Source organism: Tenrec ecaudatus, chromosome 1 (genome assembly GCF_050624435.1).
Source record: "Tenrec ecaudatus isolate mTenEca1 chromosome 1, mTenEca1.hap1, whole genome shotgun sequence".
Classification (NCBI taxonomy): Eukaryota; Metazoa; Chordata; class Mammalia; order Afrosoricida; family Tenrecidae; genus Tenrec; species Tenrec ecaudatus.
Window position 1 is genome coordinate 35,299,981 of NC_134530.1, and position 20,519 is coordinate 35,320,499.

General features: G+C 52.0%; 1 protein-coding gene across 2 annotated transcripts; it reads left to right on the forward strand.

Moving 5' to 3' along the window:
- The first annotated feature begins 3,151 nt into the window (after positions 1-3,151).
- Positions 3,152-19,468, forward strand: UBIAD1 (UbiA prenyltransferase domain containing 1). Of its 2 annotated transcripts, XR_012784542.1 has the most exons (3): positions 3,152-4,044; positions 17,240-17,799; positions 18,798-19,468. XR_012784542.1 is itself a non-coding variant. In XM_075550859.1 (2 exons), the coding sequence occupies exons 1-2, from the start codon at positions 3,516-3,518 to the stop codon at positions 17,725-17,727; spliced, it is 1,017 nt and encodes a 338-aa protein (XP_075406974.1). In that variant the 5' UTR covers positions 3,152-3,515; the 3' UTR covers positions 17,728-19,468. The 2 variants fall into 2 exon arrangements, 1 of the variants encoding a protein (XP_075406974.1); XM_075550859.1 differs by having other exon boundaries at positions 17,240-19,468.
- The last annotated feature ends 1,051 nt before the right edge of the window (positions 19,469-20,519 follow it).

Sequence of the window (20,519 nt, forward strand, 5' to 3'; positions counted from 1 at the left end):
CAATAATGGAGAGGTCAGTGTTCAGCTGCTCTGCAGGAGGAAATTTAGGCAACCACTTCTGTAAAAGATTACTGCTCACCTCAGAAACGATGGGTGCAGTGTGCTCTGTCCTATGGCTCACTCTCAGCTAGAATTAACTCAATGGAAGTGGGTTTGGGATTTTTGGTTTAAAATCTTTCTGGAAGCAGATTGCTATATCTTTGTCCCACAGAGCTGCTGGTGGGTTTGAATTTGCCATTCAGTAGCCTTGGCTAATAGACTCCTCTTGTTTCCAGCGTTTTGACATTAAAGAAATGCTGCGGTGAACGCTCTGGTGTGCACATCCTTGTGTCCTGGTGCAGGTATACCAAGGCCCCATTTTAGAAATGGAATTGCAGGGTCAGATGCCCAAATAATGTATAACCTTGGTAGATTCTGTCAAATTCCCCTCTAGATAAAATGTCGCTTGTTGTCTTTCTGGAAGGTTCACGAACAATAACAGATGAAGATGTATAGAGAAAACTAGGTAAAGCTTTAGCAGAAAAACACCTGAGAAAACTTCACCGGAGGGTCCTTCTCTGCCTCACCAGCGCCCCTGCTCACTGTTCTCATCAAGCAAGGATGACGGCGTTTCCCAGGGTTTTAACAAAACCACTAGATATCCACTTTCAGTTCTGATTTGGCTCCTTCTGACTTTATCTCTGTGTGACCGCCCCCCCCCCCCACCGCTCCCGCCAAGCCTTACAAAAAAGAGCCCTGGTGGTGTTGTGGTTACTTGTTGGGCTGCGACCCAGAGGTCAGCAGCTGGAAGAGGGAGAGTCCGCAGGAGAAAGGGCTTTCTGCCCTGTAAAGAGTTACAGTCTCAGAAACCCACAGAGGCAGTTAGAGTCGCTACGAGTCAGCATCGACTTGATGTCAGTGAGTGTTGAAGCCATTTGGGGGTCAGTTAACAATGGGAAAAAGACTGCAGGACCCTCAGTTCTTTAGGAATGGACTAAATGGCTGGTATTGCTTACAAAAGAGCATCTTAACCTTGATAGAGCTTATGTTTTAAGTTTTGTATCTCTTAATTCCATTTTCCCATGAACTTTGGAAGTTCCCTCCTATTTCACAACAGCCTGGGCTGGGGTGTGCCATGAAGTCATAATTATATGCCGACTCTGTCTTGAACTTTTGAATGATTTTGAAAAAGGACCCTCAGTTTTTATCTCGCACTGAGCCATGCAAATTACGTAGTCAGTCATACTTACAGACTGACAAGATATGTATGGTAAACTTTACCAATACAAAAGATGTATATCACAATTTACAAACAATACTAGTCAATAGTGTGCTTTTTTTGTTTTTTCAAATTCCAAATAGCTAATTGATGTCATGGAATGCTCTCACTGGTTCTGTCTAGCCTACCTCTGGCTGCAATTGACTAGTGTGTAGTTCCCAAATGAACATTGGTGGGCAGTCTGACACATCAAGAGAGACGGCTAAACCTGACATGTCAGTGACTTTCCCAGCCTCTTTGCTGCATAGGTTTCAGCTACTGGAAGAATCTTTCCTCAAATCTTTGCTTCTATTCACTGCTCCTAAGCCCTGATTGCACAATGGTTAAACACTTGGCTGCTCACCACATGTTGGCAGTTCAAACCCACTTAGCAGCTTCCAGGGAGCAAAAACCTTGAAACTTGCTCCCAGAGGGATTACAGCCTCGAATACCCCCAAGAGGCAATTCTACTCGGTCACATAGAGTGACTGTGTGTCAGAATCAACTCAAAGGCACACAACCACAATATTCACAGCGTAATGGCTGTAGACTTGGCTCACTTTAACATTTAATCAGCATTATGAACATTTTTCTCTGTCCCTTTTCCAAGTTCAGATAGTTGAGAAAACAATGACTCTGTTTTTGTTGATGTGTGTGTTGTAAGTACTTACACAGCAGGGCAGGTTTCTAGTTGCCAATGAATGTCGCTGCACAGGGAAAGGAGATGCAGTCGTACTCCCTGACCTGGCATTCCCATCATTCAGATATGACAGATGTAGATAGTACACTGAGGAGGGGGTGATGAGTTCTGAGGGTTTGTTACCTTGGTTTTTAATACAATTTAATTAATTGTAAGTTTGGGTAATTTAATTTCTAATAATGGCAGTGCTTTCATGAACCAATGCATTCCTGGACATTTAACAGAGCCAGAGCCTGCGTGGAACCATAGGGGTCAAAAGCTCCCAGAAGGTGGGGTGATGAGGACACTTGGACATCTGGTGGGGGACCGGAGAAGGCGTTTTCTTGCGTGAATTAGTGAATAAGCTAGAGAAGGGAGGGGCGAACAAAGTATGTTAATTGCACGATGGAAAGGAGGGATTTTCGCTTTTGTGATCACTGACCCAAACCCATTGCTGTCATGGGCATTCCGACACACAGAGACCTACAGGGCACCGAACTTTCCCCAAAGGGTTGCGAAGGCTGTAAACTTGATGAAGCCGACTGCCACATCTTTCTCCCCAGGAACCTCTGGTGGTCCCACCTGGGGTCCTATCCGTTTGAAACCAAGCGCAGCAAGCTCCACGCTGCTAGGGCTCCTAGGCGATTCTTACAGAGCTGTTAATTCTTAGACACCACTTACCATCCCACAGCGACAGTTGTCCCCATATACTTGGGGACCGTTCCTAGGAATTATTATACCTTTCTATTGCCTTCAATTTGCTCCTTGATTTCTGTTTTAGTCACTGCGTCCCTAGCATCTAGACCAGGGTCTGCACCCAGTAGGCACCCAAAGTGTTTCTTGAATGAGCGTATGAATGAATTTGATTTCTGAGAACGAACCAATCATACGGCCACGCGCTCTCGCACTCCTTTTGATGCTCAGGGAGGCTGTACCAGCCCCGGGACGCGGTAGCTTCCGCCCGGGAGGGCGTGACTCTCGGGGGTAGTCGCCCCGCCCCTGGCCGGCCGGCCCCGCCCATCCTGCCCCGGCCGGCCCCGCCCCCGCCCCGGCCGGCTCCGCCCATCCTGCCCTGCCCCAGTCGGCCCCGCCCCCGCCCGTACCCGCCCCCGCCCGCCTCCGCCCGCCCCCGCCCCGGCAGGCCCCGCCCATCCTGCCCTGCCCCAGTCGGCCCCGCCCCCGCCCGCCTCCGCCCGCCCCCGCCCCGGCAGGCCCCGCCCCCGCCCCCGCCCCCGCCCCGGCCGGCCCGGCCCGCCTCGCGCTCCGGGCCCCGGTTTCCGGGCGAGCCTCCCGAGACCGGCGCACAAGATGGTGGCCCCGGTGGCCAGGGGGAGGCGGGCGCGGCTGGGCCTTTGACTCCGACGCGGAGCCGTGGACTGGAGACAGTCCTCTCCCCGGTGGCTCGTGGTCAGGGCAGTGCCGCTGGCCTTCGTGGGGTGCAAGGCCCGCTCGCCCCAGTCCTTGGCCTCTGCCCCGGGGCGCAACCGGAGGAAGGTCAGGCCCCGCCGCTCCGCCCCGCCCCTTCCCTGCTGGCCCCGGGGCAGTCGCGGCACCGCGGGAGGCTCCCTTTAGAGCCCTGGTGCGGCACGTGCGGGGCCCATGGCGGCCACGGAGGTCCCGGGCGACAAGATTAGCATCCACGCGGGGGAGACGGCCAAAGCGGGGGACAGGCAGCCCCTTGGGAACGACTGTCCCGGGCAGGACAGGCCGCCCCAGCGCTCGTGGAAGCAGAAGTGCGCCTCTTACGTGTTGGCCCTGCGGCCCTGGAGTTTCAGTGCGTCCCTCACCCCGGTGGCCCTGGGCAGTGCCCTGGCATACAGATCCCAGGGCGACCTGGATCCCAGGCTCCTGGTGGGCTGTGCCGTGGCCGTCCTGGCTGTGCACGGGGCTGGCAATTTGGTCAACACTTATTATGACTTTTCCAAGGGCATTGACCATAAAAAGAGTGACGATAGGACTCTGGTGGACCGGATCTTGGAGCCCCAGGATGTTGTCTGGTTCGGAGTCTTCCTCTACACCTTGGGCTGTGTCTGTGCAGCTTGCCTCTACTGCTTGTCCCCCCTGAAACTGGAGCACTTAGCTCTCATCTACTTTGGAGGCCTGTCCAGCTCCTTTCTCTACACCGGAGGTAAGAATGGGCTTGCCTGGGGTGCGACAGGGCTGTCACCTGTGTCGGAAACTGCTCCTTTGCACAGGGGTTGGGGTTAGGGCGAGGTTATCCAAGTTTATTTCTGAATTGTTGTTAGGTGTCGTCTTGAGGAGTTGGTTCCAACTCACAGTGACCCTGTACTCAACGGAACAAAACACTGCCTGATCCTGCACCTTCCTCCCAGTTGTCCTTACGTTTGAGTCACACTAAGTGAAATTCTGGATGAGTAATGGGCCACGTGGACTTGTTCTAAAACCAGCAACATATCCTAGCATCCGTGAGCTAAGACCCCAGCTTGCTTACAGAGCCTAAAACAACAAACTGTGATCGAGACGATTTCCAGTCAGAGCTTCACTGGAGGACTTGGTAGAACTGCCCCTGTGGGTTTCTCAGGCTGTACATCTTTTTTTTTTTTTTTTTTTGCATTTTAAATCATTTTGTTGGGGGCCTCTTACAGCTCTTATCACAGTCCATCCATCCTTCCCTGGTGTCAGGCCCATTTTTATATAGGTTGCCATATTTTCAAAACACTTTCCTTCTACTCAAGCCCTTGGTATCAACTCGTTTTACCAGAGGTGGTAAATCTTTACTCGAGCAGAAAAAGCCGCCTCATGCTGTGAAGAGGCTGGTGGGTTTGAACCGCTGACCTTGTGGTTAACAACCCAGCCTATACCCCACTGCACCACCAGGGCTCCTGCCATGGAGATGTGCATGTCCTCGGGGAGCATGTGTTGCAGGGAGAGGGTGGTTTGGGGGGGGTTGCGATCTAGTTTCATACTTTCAAGATGCAATTTCAGTGGGATGAAATGTGGAGCTCTGAAAATTAGGCAGCCAACAACAGGTACCTGGCTTGCTAGTGTGATTTCCTGCTGCAGGTGAAGGCAGTGCCGAGCCAGTGGGGAAGACCTCCTTAGCAAGCCCCCCGTTGTGTCCCAGGTGCTGCTCTAGATGAGCACAGCAGAGAGCCCGCCCTGCTCCTGCACTTCTGACAAGGCTGTAGTGAAGGGAAACAAAGTCATCCCAACTTAGGGATAGGGTGATCCGATCCGTGTCCTGGTTTGCCCAGAGTTGAGGTGCCCAGGGCATGGAGGTCCAGTGTGACAGCTAGGAAGCCCCACTGCCATCGCATCCATCAGGACGTGTAGTGACCCTGTAGGAGGAGGGCTGCGCCACGGGGCTTCCAAGGCTCTAAATCTTGAAGGAAGCTTAGTACCCAAGCTTTCTCTGACGGAATGACTGGTGCGATTGGACCCCCAACCTTTTGATTAGTAGCTAAGTGCTTAATTGCTGCGCTGCCGAAAAACCCAACCACGGCCGTGGAGTCATTTAAAGCGCAGTAGCGATCCTTTGAGAGAACGCCCAACTGTTCCATAGGGTTTCTGAGACTAGGCTGTTGGAAGTGGACACCTCTTCTCCCAGAGTGGCAGGGCTGAACCACTGACCTTGCCAGTAGCCCAGTCCTGAACCCACTGTGCTTCCAAACCCAAAACCTCGCTGCTATGCCGTTGAGTGGAAGCCAACACAGCAGCCCCTCCCGGGTAGAACTGCCCCTGTGGGTTCCATGGAGTCCAGAGCCTCGTCTCTCTCTCACAGAAAGGCTGGTGCTTTGGAACTGCAGACCTGGCGGTGAGTGGCACAGCTCGTAACCACTACACCACGAGGGCCTTAAAGCTAGGAAAGTCCTGAGTAAAATGATAGGAATTGGCCTCTGTAGAAAAAGGCACTGCCTCCTGTGATGGGGGAGGCGTTTGGCCTCTAACTTCACTGGATGAGAGGAGGGCCATCGTCAGCATCAACGACCTTAGGCTGATTCTCAGACTTTTACCAGTTTGGGTTTGATATTTTGCGGCCATGGCTACAGAAAGCTCACAGACGTCACTGGCCATTGCAGGGTTTAGTCGGGAAGTTTAGGAGGTGTACTCAGGATCAGAAATAGCCCAGAATACAGTTCTTCAATTAGGACAGCTTTATCTCTGCCCTCTGCTCTGCGTAGGCTGAATGTCACAAAGTCCCCCCCCCCCTTCTTTTGGCCTCAGTAAGAACGTTTTTATTCAGTTTCTTTCCCTCTACACCAGCAGTTCTCAACCTGTGGGTCTCAACCCCTTTGGGGGTCAAATGACCCTTTCACAGGGTCACCCGATTCATAACAATGGCAAAATGACAGTGATGATGTAGCAATGAAAATAATTTTATGGTGGGGGATCACTACAACATGAGGAACTGTATAAAATGGTCGTGGCATGAGGAAGGTTGAGAACCACTGCTCTACACCCTTTGTCTGCATACATTTTACCTCATCATACAACTCCGATAATTAAATTTTCTTTAAAAAAATTTTTTTTTGATAATTAAATTTTCATAGAGCTCTTATGAGGGGGTTCTCCCCCCACAAAACAAAAAAGGCTCTGCTGATGTGAGGGGGACAGTGCATTTGGAGTTTGTTCCACCAGGTGAGACTATTCATCAAGCTTTCTATTTAGAGATTCTGAAAAGATTGCATAACAGTGTGTGACAAAAAAGGCCTGATTTGTGGCAGGCGGGGGACTGGTTTTGCCATCATGACAGTGCACCTGCGCACGCAGCTGTACCAGTGCACCAGTTTTTGGCAAAAACAGCGTGCCTTTCTTGCCTCATGGACCTTACTCACCTGACCTCACTCTGTGGGACTTATTTTTGTTTCCTTGAACAAAGAAGGACACGATTTGATGACAAGAGGTGAAGACAAAAACCGAGGGAGGCGCTGTCAGCCATCCAAACAGCTGAGTTTGAAAAATGTTTCCAAGAATGGAATCTCAGATTTGACAAATGAAGTTAATGTCATGGGGAATACTTTGAAGGTGATAAAACTGTTTTGTAAAAAAAATTTTGTAAATACATAGCTGTGAGGGGAAGAAAGTCTGTTTTTTTGGGGGGGGGGGTTCCCCCTCACAGAAAGGCTTTTTACAAAGCTCTGCCAATAACCCTTGGCTTAGTAGGGGAAGTCGGGGAGGTCCAGAGGCACTCCACGTTGCCAGCAAGCCTCTGCTTGAAGAAAGCCCCACTCTGTTGGCCGAGAAGTCCCTCGTGGCTGCCTGCTGAGTCTTGTGCCTCTTATGCGCACCGTGTCTGGTCTTTTGCTCTAAGCCTCCTGGGTCTCAGACATCTCTGCCCAGCACATGAACCTGGGTCCAAAGGACATGCTTCCCTCCTCTTCTTGGGTGTAGTCACGTCCCCCTCTGCGCCTCAGGGGTCATTCATGTGAAGCCTGGCAGGATTCCATACGCCTCATTTGCACGGTCTCACCCTCACGTGGGTGCCACGGACCTTATGTATATTACACACAAGCTGTCCAATCCCCTTGGCAAGGGTAGAGTGGAGCAGGTGTACAGGCACCTCATTTGCATAGTCCTACCCAGTCATTTGGTTACTAGCTCTCAAACTCAGCTCACGCCACTGAGTCAATTCCGACTCATGGAGACCCCGCAGGACAGGGTAAAACTGCCCCCGTGGGTTTCGAAGACTGGAACGCTCTCGGGGAGTAGAGAGCTTCATCCTGTTGCATGGCCGAGGGCCGTGTTGCAGCGCACCACAAAACTAACCCAGACTCAGTGCCATCGAGCCGGTGCAGCCACCCAGGCTGTAGTAGAGAGAGAGATGCTTTGGAGGCAGAAAGGAGAACAAGAGAGGACTCAGTTTACTTCCTATACGAAGTGGTCTGATCTGCTTAGGCCTCATGAACAAGGCAACAGCTAAGCAAAGACAGCAGGAGGCCAGGCAGAGGAGGCACTCCCTAGTACAAAGGTCTTTTGGACAGGCACATTCCTGGAGAGTTTGGGGCACATCAAAGCTGGAGGGAGAAGTGAGGAGGCCTTGTAAACATTGGTCTGCATTTCGAAATGAAGAAGCCTGCCAAGTTTGAGCAGAGGAATGGCATGTTCTGACTGACTGAAAAGGACCCCTGCTGGTCTGTTGAGAATGCCTAGTGGGACTGGGGCAAGGGCAGCAGGAGATGATGGAGTCATCCAGGTAAGAGACATGGTCGGTGGCCTGAATCAGGGTTGTAGCAGCAGAGGGCATGAAGTGCACCAGGTAGACAGAGGGAAACAGGGATTCAGCAAACCACCTTTTTCAGCCTGAGCAGTTTGAAGAACAGGTATTGATGTCTTTAAGTGAGATGGAGGAAAAAACCATTCACCAACACACAACACGCACACACTAACTCTTCCCAAATCAGCAGCTAGAATAATCATGTGGAAAATGAGGCAGCTAGGTCAAACTCTCAGTGTAAAGGCCAAGGTCTTCACCCCCACCCCCTCCCCCGGCTCAACCTTGTGTGCTGCTCTCTGATGTGCCTGGCTCTCCCTGTGCTCCAGCCACGCCATCCTCCTCGCCATCCCTGAGCACACCAGACTTGATTCTGCCCAGCGTCCTCAGAGATGCCGGGCCCTCAGAGCATTTTGCCCACTCTGACCTTTGCACATTTGTCCTCTACTGACTACTACATGCCTGTCCCCATGCCCCTGTACTTCTTTCTCTGTGGCTGCTTTCTGCATTTTCCTCGTAGCGTGGACCCACTGCCATCGAGTGGATTCCAGCTCACAGTGGGCCTTTATGGGGGGGTCCTGAGGCTGTCGATCCAAGCAGCGTCCAGCCTCATTTTCCTAAGACAGCTCATCCAGCAGTTACTTTGTTTATTGCCATGTCCTTTTAGAAGCTAGGCTCTTGGGCTAGAGATTTTACTCTTTGTTCTCTGCCGAACTCTGTAGTGCGCTACATGCAGTTGGTTCCGACTCAGCCCCTGTGTACAACGGAACGGAGCACTGCCTGGTCCAGCAGCGTCCTCACAATGGTCGTCAGACTCACGTGAGCCCATTGTTGCAGCCCGTGTCCGTCCATCTCATTGAGGGCCTGCCTGTTGTTCACTGAGCATGCTGTGTTTCTTCCCAGGCTCTGGTCTCTCCTGATAACACACCCAAAGTACTGGAGACAGCCCCGCCATCTTCACTTCTGAGGAGCGTTCTGGCAGCTGTACTTCTTTCAAGAAGGATTTGGTGGCTTTTTTCTGGCAGTCCCTGGTACTTTCAACATTCTCCTGTCTTGGTTATTCACTGTCCAGCTTCCCTTGCATAGGAGGGAATTGAAATTGCCTTGGTTTGAATCAGGCCACCTTTCGTTCTCAAAGTGACTTCTTTGCTCATTAACACTTTAAAGAGATCTTTTGCAACCGGTTTGTCCAATATCTTGTTTGATTTCTTAATTGCTGCTTCTATAGTTGTTGACTGGAATCCAAGAAAAATGGAATTGACAACTTCAATATTCTCTCCACTTATCATAGTGCCCTCTATTGATCCCGTTGTGAGGATTTTGTTTGCGTTGCATTGAGGTACAATCCCCACTGAAGCTGTGTTTCTTGATCCTCATCAGCAAATGCTTTGAGTCCTTGCTTTCTACAAGCAAAGTTGTGGCATCTGCCTATCTCTGGTGGCTAATGAGCTTTCTTCCAGTACTGATAATGGATTTCATTTTCATTTAGTCAGCTTCTTAGCTTATTTGTTCAACACACAGATTGAAAATATATAACATCTTTCTTGATTTTAAGCCGTGCAGTACACCCCTATGCTGATGGACTCGCTGCTTCTTGGTCTGTGTACGGGTTCTGCATGTGCACAATGAAAACTTCTCCTTCACAATGTTATCTGTAATTTTTATTTAATATTGAAATGTATTGATCAGAGGCATTGCAACCTGGTTTATATTTTTTTCAAACATCAACTCTGAGGTATAATTGACATACAGTGAAATGCACAAATTTTGTAAAATCACTTTATTGGGGGCATGTACAACTCTTACCACAATCCATACATCCATCCATTGTGTCAAGCACATCTGTACATTTGTTGCCATCACCATTTTCAAAACATTTTCTTTCTACTTGAGCCCTTGGTATAAGCACTTCATTTTTTAAAATCGTTTTATTAGGGGCTCTTACTACTCTTATCACAATCCATACATCAATTATGTAAAGCACGTTTGTACATTAATTGCCCTCGTCCTCAAAACATTTGCTCTCCACTTAAGCCCCTGGCATCAGGTCCTCATTTTCCCCGCCCTCCCTGCTCCCTCCTCCCTCATTAGCCCTTGATAATTTATAAATTATTATTTTGTCATATCTTGCCCTGTCTGGCGTCTTCCTTCACCCACTTTTCTGTTGTCTGTCCCCCAGGGAGGAGGTCACATGTAGATCCTTGTCATCGGTTCCCCCTTTCCAACCCACTCTCCCTCTACCCTCCCAGTATCGCCACTCACACCAATGGTCCTGAGGGGATCATCCGCCCTGGATTCCCTGTGTTTCTGGTTCCTATCTGTACCAGTGTACATCCTCTGGTCTAGCCAGACTTACAAGGTAGAAATGGGATCATGATAGGGCAGGGGGAGGAAGCATTTAGGAACTAGAGGAAAGTTGTATTTTTCAACATTACATTGCACCCTGTCTGGCTGGTCTCCTCCCTGAGACCCCTCTGCAAGGGGATCTCCAGTGACCTACAAATGGGCTTTGGATCTCCACTCTGCACTCCCCCCTCATTCACTATGGTAAGATTTTTTTGTGCTGATGATGCCTGATACCTGATCTCTTCAGCACCTCATGATCACACCGGCTGGTGTGCTTCATCCATGTGGGCTTTGTTGCTTCTGAGCTAGATGGCCGCATGTTTACCTTCAAGCTTTTAAGGCCCCAGACGTTATATCTTTTGATAGCCTGGCACCACCAGCTTTCTTCACCACATTTGCTTATTCACCCATTTGTCTTCAGCAGTTGTGTTGGGAAGGTGAGCGTCATAGAAAGCAATTTAATAGAAGAAAATATTCTTGCATTGAGGGAGTACTTGAGTGGAGGCCCAATGTCCTTCTGAAATGCAAAAATCTTACAGCTGACAAGTTTTATTTTAATTTTAAAATACGTTTTAAAAATTGATATTTTCTTGTATTCAGGGTGAAAACTTAGGTCAATTAGGTTCCCCTTAAACAGTTTCTCCACAACTTGTCTGAAGGAGCCCTGGGGCTTTGTGGGTCACACCTTTGGTGTCTAACTGGGAGGTAAGCAGTTCAAGCCCAGCAGCCACTCTGCTGGAGATAGTCGAGGCTCTCTGTCCCTCTGGCCTTGCGCAGTCTCAGAAACGCAAAGGGGCAGTTTTACTCTGTTGTCTAGGGAGTAGGATTGACTTGATGGCTATGTTTTTTCCTTCCACGCAAATGATTCGGTGATAGTGGTTATATGGTTCACAGTGTGTCTTTATTCTCATTCATTTGTTCTGGGAGGATCGTGTCCAGGCCTGTGGTTTCACTGCCCCCTTAACTTCTCGTCTTTGCTTTGGAGTAGTTTTGAACTGTTGGGTTTCCTGTGGATGATATTTCTTGAAGCACCTTGCCCACAGGTGATATACTTTCATGAGCCAATCTGTTATGTACCTAAAAGGTGACCTCAAGGGATAATTTCATTTTAAGCCTTTGGAGAGCATTGCAGGGTGATTTCGTCTTAGGGAGTCCTCCAGTCTCAACTAGAAAGAATTTGAATTCTGTTCCACATTTCTCCCCTCTTCTGTAAAAAATGTATCTATTGGCCCCAGTCTGAACAGTTGGTAGTGGGAGCTGGGTATCTTGTTCTTCTGCTCTCAGGGTGGAGGAGGAGCTATGAGTTTTGACAAATGCATACAGTTGTGTATACAGCTATTGCCATGCAGTGTTTCCATTCCCCCACCCACCCCCCAAAGCTTCCTTCTCACTCTCCCCACCCCTGCCTAGAGGCAAGACAACCGTTGTGCCGGGTTAGAACTCCTATAAATGGACATTTGTGGCATGACAAAACCTGCTTGGCTTCTTTTTTAGAGTGTTCCTAGGAACCGGCATACTGTGTCTTATTAGTCCCTTTTTGTTGCTGAAGAAGCCCTGGGGGCGCAGGGAGCCACTAACCAAGAGGCTCCTTGGGAGAAAGATGAGGTTTTCTGCACATAAGAAGTGACCGTCTCAGAACTCCCCGGGGCAGTTCCACCCTGTCTGAGAGGCTCCCTCAGAGCAGGAATTGACTCAGTGGCACTGAGCTTTTCTTAAATTGGTGAGTAAATATCTCACTTATATATTTGCACAAGTGCTGCATCCTTTCCCCCAGTTCACCAGCATTTAAATTGTTTTCAAATTTTCACCGTTCTTGACCAAAGCTGCTCTGAACATTCACATTCAAGTCAGTTTGTAGAGACATGTTTTCATTTCTCTTGGGTACATGCCTAGGCGTGGCACTGTGGGTTAGGCGTTGGACTGCTAACTCCCAGGTTGGTAGTTCAAGCCCACCAGCCACTCTGAAGGAGGAGCACGGGGGCTGCTTCTTCCATGAAGATGTACAGCCTTGGAAACCATACGTGGATCAGAATCGACTCAGTAGGAGATGTTCAATTTATACGAGATGTTTCCGAGCTGTTTTATACAGTGATTGTCTGGTTTTAAATTCCCACCAGCAATATTGGCCTTCCAGTTGCTGCTGGGTGGACGCCGTCCTAATATTTCACTCTGCTGCAAATCCAAAACCAGTGTTGGGAGGGGTGAGATCCCTAAAAACAACCTCCTGAGGGGGAGGAGTGGCGGATGGATCTCAGGGTCAGGCCCTGTGGAGGGCACTTGGGTGAACCGGGCTTTCTCCCAGAGGGCCTGCCATTTTCTCTGTGTCGGGTAACCTCGAGAAGATTCCAGACTCCTGCGGAGCCCTGGTGGCGTGCTGAGATCTGTGCTGTGTGAAGCCACCAGGGCTCTGCAGGAGAGAGCGGAGCCTTCCAATTGCATGAGGAGTCTCCGTCTCGGGAACCCCCAGGGCGACTCTGCAACGTCCTCCCCGGGCGCTAAGAGTCGGGAGTGACTCAGTGGCAGTGAATCGGGAGTTTCCCATCTTTACGGTGGGCTCGTGGCTGCCTTTTGGACAAAGCTCTATTTACGGTGGGGGGTTATCCTTGCAGACACAGGGAGGGCTCTGTTCCACCTGGCTCAGACCATTTTGGGACAAGTGATTCCGTGAGCTGTTCTTGAGAAGCCAGTGCAGGGCCGTGGCTCGAGTGTGACGGGGTTTCCCTGAAGCGGGTTTGGGGAGCTGAGGACACAGACTGGAGCGGGAGGCTGTTGGAGCAGCCTTGTGAGTCTGTGCTCAGAGGATTCTGGCCCTCTGCCCTCTCTGGGCAAGGGTAACCCGGACGTGTGTGAGCTATTACATGAGACATCGGCTTACGGATTCAGAAGTGGAGCTGGTGTTCTCCTTTAGGGCGCTGACCCCTCGGGGGCATGTCCTCAGTCAACCAGAGTATTAATCAGGAGACTGGGGAACCCTGATCCGCTGTGGAGGCCATGTCTGATTCCTTTCCCAGGGGATGCTTCCTTCTAAAGAACCAAGCGGGTCATTTAGCTCCAAAGCACCCCAGCTCCTAGTGTCCGGAGCTACCTCTTGCTGATGCCCGTATGCTCAGAGCCTCTATTGTTCCAGAATGCCAGGCAACGCAACTCTGGCCCGGTGTGCACAGGGTTTGCTGCCTTTTCTGCCCCCGCGGCCGCACGGTGGTGGCTTGGTAGCTCGGGAGCATCCTAGGGGAGGAGTGGTGTTTGTCATGGATGGCCCGGGGCTGCTCGGTCTCAGTTCCAGAGGCTCCTTGGTAGAGCCCCATGCTCGGTTCCGTCTCTTTGCCTTGCACCTCCTCACCCCTGTGGCACTGTGGAGTCGTAGGAGGGGCAGAAATCGACCCAGTCAAAGTGTGGTGGACGTTATGGAAGAGGACGTCCGGCTGCGGTGGGAGCACAGTACGTGGTGGCCAGGCATGGTGTAGCTGGTGAGGGAAAGCCGCCGTGAGAGAGGATGGCCCTTCAAGTCTTGATGGGCCAGCAGGGCTCAGCCAGAGGGGCTGGGGTGGGGAAGTGGGTGTCCGAAGGTCCCCAGGAACTCGGAGAAGTACACGGCTCGGCTCTGGAGGAGCGAAGGGAGCTTCAGAGCTGCCTGGGAGAGAGCGAGCCTAGTGAGGCCGTGGGGCCATTCAAGTGCCCACAAGCCCAGGGAGTGTTTGCTCCCATTAGGTGTGGCCACGTCGGTGTCAGCTCATGGCAGCACCGTCAGCGATGGCTATCTTTTCACCCTCTCCGTGGCAGACGCGTGCCAGGGCTCGCTCCCGCGCAGCTGCTTGTGGGCTCGGCACTGCCCTAGCTCTGGATTTGGGACCTTTAGCCGAGGCCGGTTGTTTATACAGGTTTAAGGTCTCTGGGGGTGGGTGGGGGCGCGTGCTGCGGTGACGCGGGTCAGGCCAGTGTTTCTGGAAGACCAGTCTGACCAGTAAGAAGAGATAGGGGTGCAGGGAGCGTCTTCGTTATGTAATAACGTCGGAATCAGAGATGCCGCCAGGGGCTGCTGTAAGGGACAGACATTTAATGGCTCGTAACCCAGGAGGCTGGACATTTCAACCAGGGCCCTGTCTGTGTTGGTTCCTCTCTGCATCTCTCTCGTGGTGTCTCCCAGGGCCCTGTCTGTGTTGGTGCCTCACTGCATCTCTCTCGTGGTGTCTCCCAGGGCCCTGTCTGTGTTGGTTCCTCTCTGCACCTCCTGTGGTGTCTCCCAGGGCCCTGTCTGTGTTGGTTCCTCTCTGCATCTCTCTCGTGGTGTCTCCCAGGGCCCTGTCTGTGTTGGTGCCTCACTGCATCTCTCTCGTGGTGTCTCCCAGGGCCCTGTCTGTGTTGGTTCCTCTCTGCACCTCCTGTGGTGTCTCCCAGGGCCCTGTCTGTGTTGGTTCCTCTCTGCATCTCTCTCGTGGTGTCTCCCAGCGGTCCTTGGTGTTCCGTAGCTTGTGGGTGAGTCTGGGGTCCCTGTGGGTGTTGGCATTGGACTGCTAAAGCGGAGCCAGCGGTTCAAACCCACCAGCTGTTCTCATAGAGTTATAAACCCATTATTAGGGCAAACGAACACTCCATCGAATGGGAGCTTCAACTGTTTGGAGCAACACCTCGGGGTTGCGGCTCCCGGCAGAGCTGCTCTGGACAAGCTCCTCACATCCACAGTGTCACTGGGACAAAGGATGAGGTTACAGGTGCAGTCACCTGATAGCCCGGGGGATGATTGACAATGACTTACTTTTGTTTCGCTGGGGTTTTTATTTCCTTGCTTTAGTTTGCTTGTTTTTGTTTGTCTGTCTCTTGTTGCTGTTGTTGGGGTAGTTGGTCTTGTGGGGTTTTGAATTTGTCATAATACAACCGCCAAAGTAGACCGGAGTCAGGCATATTGCCAGGGACAAGTAGACAGGTTTGGGCCCCCACTGAACTCCATCCCCAATCCAAGGACAGTTCGTTCTGATCCCATGGCCCTGCTCCATACTCACCTTCATGAAAGGATCACTGAAGATAAGGGTGCTACAGCAAAGGTGGTCAAGAGAGCAGATGGTGCCCGGCTACCAATCGGAATAGTATTTGGGGGGTCTTAAAGGCATGTATTCAAACCAGCAGCCATCTAAGTGAGGAGTCAGCTAAGTCCACTTGGAAGAAGCACACCAGCTTGTGTAATCCAAAGATAACACAAAATTCAAATATGACAAAGTCGGGAACGTATCAGACACAAAATCAAATATGACAGAGGAACAAGTATCAGAGCCTAAATTGTGAACGCCCAATTGTAGAAGGATGTGGAGGACAGAGGGAGCCCAGAGCCATCTGCAGGACCTAGCCTGCTCAAGCCACTGGCAGATTCCCATGGGATGCTTCTAGATGCGAGTGTTACTTGCTTGTTCCGTGACCAAAATTTGTTCTCTGACCTTTTACATATTCACAGTGGTCTTTTCTTTCTTACCCACTATTTGTATTTTTATCTCTGTGTTATTATTATTTTATCCTTACCACTTTGTTTGTTCATTGTTTCTGTTGGGTCCTGGCTTGAAGCACAGGAGTAGTGGCACAGAGGTAAGAGCTGGTGCAGGGCTTACAGGGCAGGCAGAGCTGGTGGGGGTGGCGGGTGGGAGATAGGGAGGTGAGGGGTAGAGGGAGCAAGGAATGTATATGGGAGGGGGAAGAGCACGCTCTCGAACTGATGATATTGCACAATTCAAAAGGGATCTAACCGGGGGACAGGGGTAGAAAATGTTCTAAAATTGATTGTGGTAATGATTGTACAACTCTTCTTGTCTTGATGGAACTATTGAATTGTATGATACGTGGATTAAGTGCCAATGGAACTGTTTGGGGGAAAAAAGTTAGTCTTCAAAGCTCGACGTGGGGCTGATGGCAGTGAGATTTTCTCACACGGCCTTGTCTGCCATCTCTGCGTCTGTGCGGGCGTCTGCTCTGCTCTGTCTGTAACTCAGAGGTGACTGGAGGCCCGTCCTGCGGGAGCACGCGCTTGTGAACGTAACAAGACAGCAGCGCTGCTCTGCAGGCAGGCTCATAGTTAGAGGGACAGAGGTTCGGGCCTCCGTGGGCATTTTGGGAAACACGGTTCACTCCTAAACAAGGAGGTGTCATCACAAGAACGGTCGCCCTGGGACCCAAGCAGTACTTCAGGCATAAGACCATCATGACCTGTATTTGATGGGGAGGGGGTGGGCTGAGCTGTGTCCCTGGGGTGGAGAAAGAATCGGGCCGGTGGGAAAGATGTCACCGAGTGGCCGAGACAGATTTTGAAGCAGCCAAGCAATGCAGGAGCCGACATTGGCTGATTTCTAGTCGAAATGTCCTAGGGACCAGCGTGAGGCAGCCGGCCGCCATGCAACGTGGCTGCCTTCCTGTCTGCACTTCCGGGGGCTGGCTCCTGACATTTCACTGACACCCGGGAGTTTTACAGCAGGAGGATGCCTGCAGGGTTTGTAGGGTTGCTAAGGAGGCGGAAAGGTAAGAGGCTGGGTGGGTATCCCGAGGGATTGATCTCGTGGGGAAAAACAAGAGCACTGGAGTGTCAGACCTCTCCTGGCCTTCCCTGCTCTCCCGTCAGATTACCCAGTGTCCCTGGTACAGAACTCCATTGAGAAGCTTAAAGAGGGGAACCGTGGAAGGCGGACGGTGAGACTTAGCTTTAAGCTCTTCTCTCGCTGCCTCTGGGTCCATAGTCTCAGAAGTCCCCGCCTCCCGGCCTTGTGACGGATGGACGGTCCCTGACTCCCGTGATTGATCTCACACCAGCTCTCTGGTTTTCTGGTCGTAGGAATTGGCCTCAAGTACGTGGCGCTGGGAGACCTCGTCATCCTCATCACTTTTGGCCCTCTGGCTGTGATGTTCGCCTACGCCGTCCAGGTGGGATCCCTGGCGGTCTTCCCCCTGGTCTACGCCATCCCCCTGGCCCTCAGCACCGAGGCCATTCTCCATTGCAACAACACCAGGGACATGGAGTCCGACCAGCAGGCGGGCATCGTCACGCTGGCCATCCTCATCGGCCCCGCCCTCTCCTACGTGCTCTATGCCGCGCTCCTCTTCCTGCCCTACCTCACCTTCAGCATCTTGGCCACACGCTGCAGTGTCAGCCTGGCCCTCCCTATGCTCACCATTCCCATGGCCTTCTCCCTGGAGAGACAGTTCCGGAGCCAGACCTTCAACAAACTGCCCCAGAGGACCGCCAAGCTCAACCTCCTGCTGGGCCTTTTCTACGTCTGTGGCATCATCCTGGCACCTCCGGGCAGTCTGCCCAAGCTGTAGGAGGATGTGGCTGCCCCGACCACACGGCCTCTTTGGGGGATCTTATTGAAGACAGACCGCCCCACAGGGAAGGTGAGGGCTGCACTGTGACGCACTGCCCCTTTTTTTGCTTATTCTGAACGAGCTGAGTTTTCCCATTTGGGGGGAATCTTGGAACCACTGTGTTCTGGACGAAGGTGAATTAGGTGCACAATCTGTTTTATTTATTATTTCCACTAGAGGGTGTTGTCAGGTCACTTTAAAATGGGCAGGCTCCCCTTGATATCATTGGTCTAAGATTTTGTGAAGGGGCTGCTGGGTTGGTGTCCTATCCTGAAGGGGCACAGCCACCTGGCAGAGTAGCTTTTTGTTCACTTGGTCTTGCAGAAGATGCCGTGGAGTGCCGCCAGGGCCCATTAGCATGGGTAGCCCCCGCCTCTCACTCAGCCCCTGGGCCTGGCGCAGGCTGCTTGAGAGAGAGGCCCTCATTAACAGCCTGGTGCAGCGTGGCTCCCAGATCTACCCTGGCGTGCCTGTCAGGAGCTTTTGTCCTTCATCTCTGCTCCCTCATCGCCATGGCTGAGGAGACAGCCCAGAGCCCTCTGCCGCAGGCCCCACGAGCCAGGCGGGGACTGGGAGGGGGAAATCACCCCTCCTGGAGTCACTCTGTTTTTAGCTAGGAATTGGGAGGGCGGCTGGCTTCCCTTTGTGGCAGCTGCTGGAATGCCCTTTGATGAACTGTTAGGGACCCTGAAATTTCAAGGTGTCACCACCATCCTTGTTGGTGGCTTAAAAGCCTATGGAGCCTTTTTCCCAACCTCGCTATCTAATGCTCCCCCTCCCACCTCACTCTTAGCCCTTGGGGCAGGGGGTGGGGTGTGGAGCCAGACTCTGAGCCACATCTCTGGAGCTGAGACAGGATAGGCAGACCAGGGACACCGACACCTGCCCCGATGAACTCACACTATTGGCTCCCCTCCCCAGAGGCTGCCGCCACCTGCCAGGCGCAAAGAAAGCTAAGGGTGTCAGGGCACACGAGAGGGGCCTTCCAGCGCTGACCCAAGTGGCTTTTCATTTCCTTGCCTATCCAGTGTCAGCTCCACACCGGGAGTGCCAAGTCGTGTCCGGTCCAAGACGAACAGGTTGAGATCATGATCATTGTACGTTTCTGCTGAGGCTACAGCTGCGCTGCCTTTCAAGGTCTTCACCTGCAGAACGTGACATAAGAACTACTTTTTAATCTTTCAGCTCAAGCTACTCGTGATTTGGCTACTTGAGTTAGAATTGGTTGTCTCACTTGGAGAAAACGTAGTTGAACATTGCAAGTTCCTCTGAAATGAAAGGTCTGTCTGCCGGAGACCCAAGTCCTTGAGCAATACGTAGTCAGAGCCCAGGAACCCAGGGAACAGAGAGTGACCCCTTGTCCGCTGCCTCCCCAGCACCACTGTGGCTCTGTGTCATGCTGGGCCTCTGAGTGCTACAGGGACCCTGCCTCGCCCAGCTCTGCTGGCCAGGTCATTCTCACATCCGGTCAACCTTGAGGCAGCAGGGCCCACAGCGTCCTGAGTCCCCGGCCAGGCCCACCGTTGTAGCTACTCTGGTCTGGACCAGTAGTTAGCCTCGCACGGTGTCTGGTCATGCAGATTTTTCTATGTACATGTGCCCCAGAGGCCGTATGCGGTGCCAGGTTTTATACACAGGTCCCCATAACTTGTACATTCTCTCAATGAAGGCTTTCTTTAGACTTGTTAATAAAAGCAGAAAAAATACTACACAATGGTCTAGCTTTTAATTTTGACTTTCCTCCAATTTTTGTTGTTGCCCAGTGGTGAACGCTGGCTCAACCCCCGGGAAGAGCAGGACGAGGGCATTGGGACGTGGTGGAGGCAGGGCGGGCAGGCACTCTGCTCTCGGTGGTGAATTTGTCTCAAGTCTGACGTCAGTTATGCGGCCCTAAGCTGAGGCTCTTAGACCTGGAAGGTTCTCTTTCTAACCGGGAGAGGAGTCCGCAAGTGGAATGTTGGAAGCGCCCCAGCGAAAGGAGGATTCCCTGTCAGGAGCACTGACGTGAGGAACCACACACTATAGAGAGTGGGCTGAGAAGACGCTGTTCTGTTAATACGGAATTGTTTCTCGGTCCTGCCTCCAGGGGCTGGGGGGACGGGACACGTCTCATGAAGTCAGATGCTGTCTGGGTGCCTGTTTAACAGGCAGGGGGAAGGTTGTGATCTCCCCGCTTCCTCTTCTAAGGTCACACTCGCTCACCCAGTAGACTCTCCCCCCTGGACGGCCCGTCCACTGAGAGTGGGACCATGGCTCTCCCTCGAGGGGCTCCAGGCGCTGCTGGCGGGGTCACAGCTGTGCCTCTGGCAAACGTCTGCCACGTGGGTCTCAAGCCAGTGGACATCTGTGATCTGCCCTTCTTCGGACTGGCCCGGTCCTCTTAACCCAGGAAGCCAAATGGTGGCTGCACCTCAGGGCTCCCTGCCTGTGGAGGTGACAAGGCGTAAGAGTCCAGCTCTCCTGTGGGGCTGCCCAATGGGCTCCCAACAGGGACAGGCTACAGTTGCAAGGCATGGACTCCAGTGCCCCTAACCTCCGACACCCTCGCGGCTTACAAGGTAACAGCAGCTCCCTGAGGGTCCTGATAACATGTCCCCACCCTGGCTGTGGGTCCTAAGGAGCCCTGCTGCCGGCATAGCGATTATGTATTAGGCTGCTTCTTCCAAGGTCAAGAGTTCAAAACCACCGTCTGCTCCTCAGGAGAAAGACTAGGTTTTCTAATCCTGTTAGGAGTTACTGTCTCAGAAACC